Below are 12,430 nucleotides of genomic sequence, written 5' to 3' on the forward strand. Positions count from 1 at the left end.
TTTGTGTGTACGTGTGTGTGTGCCTGCGTGTACATGTGCACGTCCGTACATGCATGTATTTTAGGGTAATTACCCTGTTCCTGACACAGACAAAAGTCTAAGTGAGTGTAAGCGGATTGGATACTAGAGGATACTCACCTGTGTGTTAGAGGATACTAGAGGATACTCACCTGTGTGTTGTAGGATTCTAGAGGAAACTCACCTGTGTGTTGTAGGATACTAGAGGACACTCACCTGTGTGTTGTAGGATACTAGAGGAAACTCACCTGTGTGTTGTAGGATACTAGAGGACACTCACCTGTGTGTTGTAGGATACTAGAGGAAACTCACCTGTGTGTTGTAGGATACTAGAGGACACTCACCTGTGTGTTGTAGGATACTAGAGGACACTCACTTGTATGTTGTAGGATACTAGAGGACACTCACCTGTATGTTGTAGGATACTAGAGGACACTCACCTGTATGTTGTAGGATACTAGAGGACACTCACCTGTGTGTTGTAGGATACTAGAGGACACTCACCTGTGTGTTGTAGGATACTAGAGGACACTCACCTGTGTGTTGGAGGATACTAGAGGACACTCACCTGTGTGTTGGAGGATACTAGGGAAGGCTTAGGGACACCTGGGGATTGGGGACAGAAAACAAGGGTACTGTAGGCCAAGCAGTCACCTTCAATCTGACTTCCTGTCAGTCATTCACCCTGCACCTTATGTCCCTGATGCTGTGGTGACATCACTCAGACGGAGAAGGAATAAAGAGCCTCATGTCCCTGATGCTGTGGTGACATCACTCAGATGGAGAAGGAATAAAGAGCCTCATGTCCCTGATGGTGTGGTGACATCACTCAGGTGGAGAAGGAATAAAGAGCCTCATGTTAGCATGTACAGTCCGCTGTATGATACTGTTTACCAGATTAGATCATCAAGCAGGGCATTTTGAGTATTTTAAACTCTCTCTCCCCCCTCCCCTCCATAGCCCCCTGCGGAGGCCACTTCTCCTCTCCCAGTGGGGTAATCCTGTCCCCAGGGTGGCCTGGATACTATAAAGGCTCCCTCAGCTGTGAGTGGGTCATCGAGACCGAGCCCGGACGCTCCATCAAGATCACCTTTGACAAGTACTTGTCCATTATATCATTAAAGTTGTTCAATGTATTCTATTTTATTCTATTAGCATTCCCAAACTGTTGAGTACGGAGAATGGATTTCTGCATCAATGAATACACACATAATGGAATCTTATTGCTTATTTATTGTATATTTATAAAGTCTCCTTTGAAAGTGCTTTTTAGTGCAGTAGTAGACTTAATCGAAGTTTATGCAACTGTAGCACTGACTATGTATTATCACAAGTAAATAAAATGTGTATATTTCATGATTCCTCTTCTGTCATTGGTCCAGGTTTCAGACAGAGCTGGGCTATGACTTCCTGGAGATCCACGATGGGCCCAACCTGCTCTCTCCTCTGGTCGGCTCATTCAACGGTACCCAGGTGCCCCAGTTCCTGTTCAGCAGTACTAACCACCTGTACATGCTCTTCACCACCGACAACAGCCGCTCCAACAGTGGATTTAAGATCATCTATGAGAGTAAGTCTAGTGTAGTGACCCAGGTGTTCCTGGTCAGATCATCTACCATAGTACTAGTCTAGTATAGTGACCCAGGTGTTCCTGGTCAGATCATCTACCATAGTGCTAGTCTAGTGTAGTGACCCAGGTGTTCCTGGTCAGATCATCTACCATAGTGCTAGTCTAGTATAGTGACCCAGGTGTTCCTGGTCAGATCATCTACCATAGTGCTAGTCTAGTGTAGTGACCCAGGTGTTCCTGGTCAGATCCATCTACCATAGTGCTAGTCTAGTATAGTGACCCAGGTGTTCCTGGTCAGATCATCTACCATAGTGCTAGTCTAGTGTAGTGACCCAGGTGTTCCTGGTCAGATCATCTACCATAGTGCTAGTCTAGTATAGTGACCCAGGTGTTCCTGGTCAGATCATCTACCATAGTACTAGTCTAGTATAGTGACCCAGGAGTTCCTGGTCAGATCATGTGGTCAGAACAAACTCTACCCATACTTTTAGCTCTAACTCTGATTTCAAATTGTAAAAGCTTCCTATTCCCTGTATGAGACGTTTGATGTTGTTGACCCCATAATATTTTAATCTTCAGGCGTGACCGTGGACACCTACTCCTGCCAGGACCCGGGCTTCCCGGTCAACGGGTTGCGTTACGGTCAAGACTTCACCATCGGTTCGACTGTGTCGTTCGGCTGTGACCCTGGATACAGGCTAAGCCACGAGGAACCTCTGGTCTGTGAGAAAAACCACTGGTGGAGCCACCCTCTGCCCACCTGTGATGGTACGAACTAGTTCAAACCAGTTTAAATCATTTCCAAACCGAGTTTAGGTATGCACATCCAGTGACTTTCAGGTGCAGGGTACATTAGGCTAAGTCATGAACTGCGGAAGCATTCACAGTCTGCAGATCTCTGTTTATTTTTCATGGTATGGACAGTAGCCATGGTGACCAAGGTTGTGGCAGAATCCTAGTAGCCTGTTTACCAGATGTGTTTGTTCCTCACATGTCGTGGTCATTGTGGTGCTGAACACATAACAAGTGGGATCTAGTCTAGATCTGGGCTTTCCATAGTACATATCTGACCACCAGGTTAGTGATCTAGTCTAGATCATTGCTCTCCATCATACATATCTGACCACCAGGTTAGTGATCTAGTCTAGATCATTGCTCTCCATCATACATATCTGACCACCAGGTTAGTGATCTAGTCTAGATCTGGGCTTTCCATAGTACATATCTGACCACCAGGTTAGTGATCTAGTCTAGATCATTGCTCTCCATAGTACATATCTGACCACCAGGTTAGTGATCTAGTCTAGATCTGGGCTTTCCATAGTACATTTCTGACCACCAGGTTAGTGATCTAGTCTAGATCATTGCTCTCCATAGTACATATCTGACCACCAGGCTAGTGCTCCTGGAGAACTACCATCCTGTAGGTTATCTAGCTCACCTGATTCTAATAATTAGTTGGTTGATAAGCTGAATACGCTGAATCAGGTCAGTTGGAGTTGGGGTTGGAGTGAAAACCGACAGGAGGGTGGTTCTCCAGGAACAGGGTTGAAGTTAAAACCTACAGGTTTGTAGCTCTCCAGGAACAGGCTTGGAGTTAAAACCTACAGGAGGGTTGCTCTCCAGGAACAGGGTTGGAGTGAAAACCTACAGGAACAGTGGTGGAGTTAAAACCTACAGGAGGGTCGCTCTCCAGGAACAGGGTTGGAGTGAAAACCTACAGGAACAGGGTTGGAGTTAAAACCTACTGGAGGGTATCTCTCCAGGAACAGGGTTGGAGTTAAAACCTACAAGAGGGTCGCTCTCCAGGAACATGGTTGGTTTAAACCTTACAGGAGGGTTTCTCTCCAGGGCATCTTGAGCTTTCAAATCTTGACCTATCAAATCTTGAGCTATCAAATCTTATTAAATCTTGACCTATCAAATCATGAGCTTTCAAATCTTATTAAATCTTGAGCTATCAAATCTTGAGTTATCAAATCTTGAGTTATCAAATCTTGAATAATCACTTTCAACAGGCCTCGATTAGTTTAAATATTCTCTCATATGATATGATTCCAAAGATAGCGCCAAACTGCCTTTTGACAAAACCAATGAAGGATTGAATTGTGTTTTTGTGCTGAGAAATTTAGCCTACAAGAGTGTTTGTTCAATACTTGAGTCAATGACAGTTCATGTAAATTGGATGCCTGGTGAAAGAGAATCAGCCCAGCGACTCTGGGACTGACAAAACCTTTTAGCTCGTTCGTCTCTCCGTGTTTAGATTTCAGAGATCTGTTTTCTTGTCCAGGGAGAAAGCTAAACTGAGACAATGCAATTCAATGCCAGGCCATTAGGCTGTATGTGCAGGTGAATCACAGAGGCAATTTGCTGTGATGGCTGCTTGGCCTGATAGGAACTGATCTCCTCACCAGATTAGGGATCCGGGAGCACCTTTTACCTGCGCTATAGCTTGTCATCTCACCTCACCTGCCTCCTGCTATGACTCTGAAGGCTTTTATGTATGCATTGGGGGTAAGAGGGAGGGGGGTGGAGGGTTGGGGAAGCTGACCTAAGTGGAATAGTGGGGAGAATGTGAACTCCATGCCAGGGAATGCAAATGAGGGTCCTGATGTGCTGAAATGTTGATATTCTGGGTTCTTCGATATGGAAATTGAGGGCACAGCATGTCAAAATGAAACATCTTGTTCAGTTCTTTTCTTACTCAGAGAGTGAGAGATATAGAGAGTGGGTGAGAGATATATAGAGTGAGAGGGAGAGGGAAGGGGAAAGAGAGAGAGAGACAGAGAGAGAGAGAGAGAGAGAGAGAGAGAGAGAGACAGAGACAGAGACAGAGACAGAGACAGAGAGAGAGGAACAGAATAAGATCAATGTAGTTGTCCACATTTCCCTGTACGATAAGGCTTTGTATTAAGTGCTTAATACAAAGCCTATTAAGTTGCTCCATTCATTATTGATACAGAACTGCATCTGTCTGGGACAGATAAGTACTAGTGTATGCTGAGAAGGAAGAGAGGAGAGGTTGAGAGGAGGAAGAGAATAAGAGAGGTTTCACTTCCTCAATCTCCCTCAGAGTTACAGAACAACATCACATCAGATTAAACATGCCAAACTGACTTCGCTTTACACTGAGAGTTACTGTTTGTCCATGATTTAACATGGCTGCCGTAGCTCCCTTAAGGAAGGCACTTAACCCCTCAATCTGCTCCAAGAGTTCCTGCATCGCTGACGCTGTGCTTCCGCCCGCTCGGGTTGTTTGTGTGACTCAGAGGGTTGAGTTAACCTTTTACTGCAGTGAGCTAAATCAGGGTCACACAGTGTTTCTTGGTAGTCTTAAACACATCTACTTTAAAACAGAGGTATACACGTCACACACGATTATGGGATTGAAAAAAAGAAGACACCTCTAACATGTCAGAAATAGAGTTGAAATATATTACACTTTCGTATACAGAAGACTGAAATATAACAAAACTGTTTGACATAGAAACACTGGCATATATCTGTTCTCTGCAAAAACAATAAAGTGTTTCACCCTCTTTGTTCCCCAGCGTTGTGTGGAGGGGACGTGCGAGGGCCCGGCGGCACCATCCTGTCTCCTGGATATCCTGAGATGTATCCCAGCTCACTCAACTGTACCTGGACTGTGGAGGTCAGCCATGGCAAAGGTAAGCCTTGGTTAGCTTAGCGTCCTCCCTGAGATCATTTCTCTATTGGTCTAGATTGGCAAAGGTAAGCCTTGGTTAGCTTAGCTCCCTTCCCTATTGGTCGAGAATGGCCCCCAAGCTGTCCAGTCAAGACAGAGTCATCCATGTCTGGAATTAGCCAACAACATAGGCGATGACATCTAAATCAAGGTTGAGAATATATATTGAATGTTCCTAGGTGGCTAACACTCCAATTCTATTCTGCCTATAATCACACAATGTTGTTATGGTACTACAAACCTGAAGTGTTTTTTTATGGAATGTGATCCATCCAACTCTTGTTGACATAGACAGGTATTCCGTCTGCAGATATATAATAATATATATAATATATACAAATGACTGACAAACAATACGTACAAATGTTGATACTGTAGAATTATATATGAATTAATAAACTGAATAATAAACCTATTCACTTTATCAGCGGCTTGGTGAAAGGCATTGTGGGACATGAATACTGATTCACTATAGGTCCTCTTCCCAGCCCAGCCCATCTCTCTGAAATATCATTATAATACAAGGCTCTGGGTGGAGAATGAAAATTCTTTGGAATTTTAATTTCCCCATGTCTGCAAAGATATTCAATATGGACGACCATTATGTTTCTCTGAATAATCACTGCGAATTGAAATGCAGTCTCTCTATCATCCCCCTCCTTCAAGAAAAGAAAACCCAGAGCCCTGTTTTTATATGAACTGACCTCAACTTTGAATGTAATGAGAAGTCCACTCTCTATCTCCACTTGGCTTTTCTCCTCTCAGATTAAGCCGCCGTTTCATTGAATTTGATAATTTAATCAGGGGAGGCTGACAGGTAGCTTGAACCATAGTATTGGCTGTTCTCCTCTGGACTTGGCTTATTATTGGCTGTGCACCTCTAGACCTGGCTTATTATTGGCTGAACACCTTTGTGTTTGTCCCAATAGGAGTCCAATTCACCTTCAACAACTTCCACCTGGAAGATCACCATGACTACCTGCTCATCACAGAGAATGGAAGCTTCATCCAGCCCCTGGCGCGCCTCACGGGTAATGAGCTGCCCTCCCACACCAATGCAGGGCTCTACGGGAACTTCAAGGCCCAACTGCGATTTATATCTGACTTTTCTATATCCTACGAGGGATTCAATATTACCTTCTCTGGTGAGTAGGAGGAGTGTGTGTGTCGGTGTGTGTGTGTGTGTGTGTGTGTCGGTGTGTGTGAGAGTGTGTGTATGTGTGTTGCTGAATCTCCTCTGTACTTCAGTGTTGCTGGTCAATTCATGCACCTTGATGGGAAAGCAAGGTAGTTGATCCTCCAAGACCTTGGGTAAGAGACAGATGTGTTTTGAGATAAAGGAAAAAAGAGAGAGAGAGGGAGAAAGAAAGAGAGACAGGGAGAGATAGAGAGGGAGAAAGAAAGAGAGACAGGGAGAGATAGAGATTGATGGGGCAGTCGCTTTGCTGTTTCTGCTTATTAAAGTCTCCTAGCGGACTGAGAGCTTCTTTCCGCCTAGCTTCACATGCCTCCAGTGCTCTGTCCAGCGTTCTGACATCCCCTAGAACTTGTCCTGCCTCACCCCAGAGACACACATCTTCAATACCTTTCAGTTAGTCATCCCTGAAGTGTTTTGGGGTCATATAGAAACATATTGTACCTTTATAAATCCTTAAGTGTCCTTCAGGATGTCACCCCTTCTGAGACATAAAAAAGATAGATGTTGACAGGGTTTGTTGACGGAATTTAACAGTGTGTTTGTGTGCGTGTGTGTGACCGTATTCAGTGTGTGTGTGTGTATGTGTGTGTTTATATTCGTTGTGAGTGTGTTTATATTAATTGTGAGTGTTTATATTCATTGTGTGTGTGTGTGTGTGTATTGTATCTGTGTGTGCGTGTGTGTGTGTATTGTGTCTGTGTGTGCGTGTGTGTGTGCGTGTGTGTGTGTATTCATTGTGTGTGTGTGTGTGTGTGTGTGTGTGTGTCTGTGTGTGTGCGTGTGTGCGTGTGTGCGTGCGTGCGTCTGTGTGTATTCATTGTGTGTGTGTTTGGTGGCATCATCAAAGGAATGCTGACACATGTAAATCTAGACATGAGAGAGTGTTGATCTGAAGCCATAGCGTTGATGAATAATGCATTGGCATTGCATACATTTAGAAGGCAGCTACAATCACTTTTAGGCAGACTTCAAAAGCCGTAAAGTCACTAATCAATGAATAACAAACGTCTATATTATTCCTCACTTTAGAATTGTATTATTTTGACTGCACTCAAACAAACTCCATCGATTTGAATGTGATTGAGAGATGACAGGTACACTACTTATCGAGAGTACCACTTGACATTATGTCATTACCTTCTTGAGTAATACAGCGCAGTCAAACAATCCCGTGACCTGTGGGTGTGGATCTACTTCACAGGTAGACTGGGTCCCAAATGGCAACCTATTCCCTTTATAGTGCACTACTTTTGACCACAGCCCTATGAATACAACTTGGAGTATGGACTGCATTCAAATGAACCATCATTGAGTGTACATAAAAAAAAGTTTGACTTGCCACAACTTCCTGCTTCTTCAGAGTACAACTTGGAGCCTTGTGAGGACCCGGGGATGCCCCAGTTCGGCCGGAGGAACGGCTACAGCTTCAGCATCGGGGACACGCTGACGTTTTCTTGCAACATGGGCTACCGACTGGAGGGAGTGCCAGAGATCATCTGCCTTGGAGGGGGGAGGCGCATGTGGAGCGCACCTCTGCCTAGGTGTGTGGGTATGTAGTCTCCTGCTTTAATTTCCCTTACAACTATTGTTATAAAGCTTGTGGTTGTTGAGACATTACTGTACAGCTGATTACAGTGATACTCAGTGCTGAGCTGTGTCTGAAAAAAATCTTACTGTTTCCTCAATTCCCTCTCAAAGAGTTGATTCAATACAGAATTTGGCAACCTTTTATTGACTATATGGAGAATCTCCCCCCACATCTCATTGATTGAATCTATATATAATCCTCACATAATGTTTCACACATAATGTATAATATGTAGCCTACGGCAGGTGATCCAATGTCTCGTTATTTATTTATTTTTTCTTATTGTATGTTTGTTTATATAATTATTATTATTATTTATTTTTTGTTACGCTCGTCTGTTACTGTCACTTTGTCCTATCGTTGTCTAATATCTTTTCACTTTTGTTTTGAATGTTCTTAATTGGAAAATGCTAAAATAAAAATAACATTTTTAAATGAGTTGATCCAAGATCCCTTTGAGAGGAATTATTGAGGAAGCAAAGACCGAGGTGGCAAGGATTTGATGGCTAGTATCTTTTCCAGACATAGTCTTGCTTTTGCATGTTTAGTCTCAGCTTAGTGCCATCACACCTAATTCAAATAATCAACTGATCTTCGATCAACGGCTTGATAAGCTGAATCAGGTGTTGCACTGCAGAGGTGGGACAAAACCCTGCATTTCTGTGGCTCTTCAGGAGCAGGGTTGCGGAACACTGATATAGTGTGTACCATGAACGTCCCCCTGCTTGTTGAGTTCTGAGCACTGAGAAGGAGTAGGAAGGCACAACAAGAGGAGTGGGTACTCTGTTTAAGATATGTCACAGTAAACCCACAGACACACACAGAAACAGAAACAGACAGACGGATGGATGGAGGGAGAGACCAATCAACTCAAATCTAATTGTATTGGTCACATAGTTCTAGTTCCGACTATGCAGTAAAATCTAACAAGTAATCTAACAAATTCACAACAACTACCTTATACACACAAATGTAAAGGGATGAATATATACATAGAAATATATGGATGAGCGATGGCATAGGCAGATGCAGTAGATGGTGTAGAATACAGTACATACATGAGATGAATCATGTAGGATATGTAAACATTATTAAAAGTGGCATTATTTAAAGTGACCAGTGATACATCTGTGTAAACATGATTAAAGTGGGGTTATTTAAAGTGACCAGTGATACATCTGTGTAAACATGATTAAAGTGGGGTTATTTAAAGTGACCAGTGATACATCTGTGTAAACATGATTAAAGTGGCATTATTTAAAGTGACTAGTGATACCTCTGTGTAAACATGATTAAAGTGGCGTTATTTAAAGTGACTAGTGATACCTCTGTGTAAACATGATTAAAGTGGCGTTATTTAAAGTGACTAGTGATACCTCTGTGTAAACATGATTAAAGTGGCGTTATTTAAAGTGACTAGTGATACCTCTGTGTAAACATGATTAAAGTGGCGTTATTTAAAGTGACTAGTGATACCTTTATTAAGTACGTTTATTGAAGCTGCCAGAGATTTGAGTCTGTATGTTGGCAGCAGCCTCTCTATGTTAGTGATGGCTGTTTAACAGTCTGATGGCCTTGAGATAGAAGCTGTTTTTCAGTCTCTCGGTCCCAGCTTTGATGCACCTGTACTGACCTCGCCTTCTGGATGATAGCGGTGTGAACAGGCAGTGGCTCGGGTCGTTGTTGTCCTTGATGATCTTTATGGCCTTCCTGTGACATCAGGTGGTGTAGGTGTCCTGGAGGGCAAGTAGTTTGCCCTGGTGATGCGTTGTGCAAACCGTACTACCCTCTGGAGAACCTTGTGGTTGAGGGCAATGCAATTGCCGTACCAGGTGGTGATACATCCCGACAGGATGCTCTCGATTGTGCATCTGTAAAAGTTTGAGTGTTTTAGATGACAAGTCACATTTCTTCAGCCTCCTGAGGTTGGAGAGGCTCTGTTGCGCCTTCTTCACTACACTGTCTGTGTGGGTGGACCAATTCAGTTTGTCTGTGATGTTTACGCCGAGGAACTTAAAATGTTCCACCTTCTCCACTACTGTCCATTCGATGTGGATGGAGGGGTGCTCCCTCTGCTGTTTCCTGAAGTCCACGATCATCTCCTTTGTTTTGTTGATGTTGAGTGAGAGGTTATTTTCCTGACACCACACTCCGAAGGCCCTCACCTCCTCCCTGTAGGCCGTCTCGTCGTTATTGATAATCAAGCCTACCACCGTAGTGTCGTCTGCAAACTTGATGACAGCCAGGCAGGCAGACACAGCTAGACACATAGCCAGACAGACACAGAGATCATTCTCTATCCATCTACATCAAAGTCAATCTGCTCCCTGTCCTCTGTCCCTGTAGACGAGTGTCTCTGTGTATCACTAACCAGCTGGGAGAGGTCAAATGGGTTGTCAACGAGGCGAATGCAAAGAGACTAGCATGGCTGCATTGTGCTTTGATAGAGATACTATGGTGTGAGCTATGAATCTCACTGTCTCAATGTAGCAAACAAACTCCAGTTTGATACATCACCTGTTTAGTGTGATTCCCAGACCCAGCTTCGTTGGTATTTCTTTTCTCTCTAGTAGGTCGGTTGCACCATGGAATCTTCCCAAAAGTCCATGTTCTGCACATCTGGCATTCCAGGCAGGCTCAATTCAAAACCCCAAATGATAAAATACGTATAACACTATTTGAACCCAGGTCTAGGGGTTACACTGTTTCCTGCAGTTTCTTCTTCCCTAAGATGAAGTTTCTACTGGTCTTGTTCCCCCATCAAACCTGTCTCTTCCTGTTTATTTACACTACTTAAACCAGCTGCTTCAGTAGAGTTTTACATTTTGTCACGTTGAGAGATGTTTCTGATTGTACTGTATCTCTCTGTAAATTCTACCACAGTAAAAGGAATCCAGCAATCGCTCAACATCCATCAAATTATAGATGTGTCTGAATAAAAGTGTCATGGAGTGTGTCCACACATCCACGTCGGCCGGTCCCTACCTACCAGGCAGAAACAAATGAGTAATTATAATAATGAAGAATTTTTCAGATATTTCCAACAGAGCTGCACTTCGTTTTTCCTAAGGTCACCTGTCATTTTTCATATTCACTGAAAAAAAACATGTTCATTTGTCACCACTGTTTGTGTATGCTGTTAGTTTACTTGACCCTGTCGTTCAATGGTGCATGGTATTCGTTGGTGCCAGATCTCCAATCTTGAGAGTGACTACAAAAACCATGGTATCCGTTGGTGCCAGATCTCCAATCTTGAGAGTGACTACAAAAACCATGGTATCCGTTGGTGCCAGATCTCCAATCTTGAGAGTGACTACAAAAACCATGGTATCCGTTGGTGCCAGATCTCCAATCTTGAGAGTGACTACAAAAACCAGGGTATCCGTTGGTGCCAGATCTCCACTCTTGAGAGTGACTACAAAAACCAGGGTATCCGTTGGTGCCAGATCTCCAATCTTGAGAGTGACTACAAAAACCATGGTATCCGTTGGTGCCAGATCTCCAATCTTGAGAGTGACTACAAAAACCATGGTATCCGTTGGTGCCAGATCTCCAATCTTGAGAGTGACTACAAAAACCATGGTATCCGTTGGTGCCAGATCTCCAATATTGAGAGTGACTACAAAAGCCATGGTATCCGTTGGTGCCAGATCTCCAATCTTGAGAGTGACTACAAAAACCAGGGTCCAGATTCACAAAACCGTCTTAAGAAGACATTTCTTCTTAACTGCTATTTTTCCCTTAACTATCGACTTATGAAGAAAGTTAATTAAAGCAAAGTTGCTATTCCTCAATAAAGTTATTGAACATGTTCTTCTGTTTTTTCCTATGTTTCTTCGCAGAGAAAAACATTAAGAAATGGGATTCTTGAAAATAATGTTATCGGGATTCTTCTTGGAAATGTACTTAACTTCAGGACAGCTAAACTCTTGTATTTTGACGAATGGATACTTTCGTAACCATGAATGTTTTCTTGTGCCACTGCCACAGACACAGTTGGCTACCGGACATTTAAATACAGCAAGAAAACTAATTACATGAGTAGTATCTAGCTAGCTAGTAATTAACAACATAGTACTATATTCTAGAAGTGCTAAAGAGCTAGCTAGCTAGCTAACTCACCGGTCGTGCAGTCCCTCTACCATCGTCTCTCCTATCATGGACAACACTTTCTCCTCCAGCTGGTCCACGTGAATGGTCGATACCCCCCTCCAGTCTTCTTCAACTCCTTGCTTCTCTCAGCTCCTGTAACGGCCGTCTTCCTCCTCCGACGACGAGGAGGAGTAGTAAGGATCGGAGGACCAATGTGCAGCGTGGTACATGTTCATGCTCTTTATTACAACAAGCGAA

The 12,430-nt window shown here is 43.4% G+C and overlaps 1 protein-coding gene across 1 annotated transcript in view; it reads left to right on the plus strand.

Annotated features, from left to right (window-relative positions):
• The window catches only part of LOC116354513 (CUB and sushi domain-containing protein 3-like), a 492,885-nt gene that overhangs the window by 190,798 nt on the left and 289,657 nt on the right, over positions 1-12,430 (plus strand). Inside the window, 6 exon segments of the mRNA XM_031795095.1 lie at positions 979-1,117; positions 1,401-1,588; positions 2,168-2,356; positions 5,140-5,256; positions 6,224-6,439; positions 7,853-8,041. Of these exon segments, the coding sequence (XP_031650955.1) occupies positions 979-1,117; positions 1,401-1,588; positions 2,168-2,356; positions 5,140-5,256; positions 6,224-6,439; positions 7,853-8,041 (1,038 nt within the window).

This window comes from Oncorhynchus kisutch, linkage group LG17, assembly GCF_002021735.2.
Source record: "Oncorhynchus kisutch isolate 150728-3 linkage group LG17, Okis_V2, whole genome shotgun sequence".
In the NCBI taxonomy this organism is placed as follows: domain Eukaryota; kingdom Metazoa; phylum Chordata; class Actinopteri; order Salmoniformes; family Salmonidae; genus Oncorhynchus; species Oncorhynchus kisutch.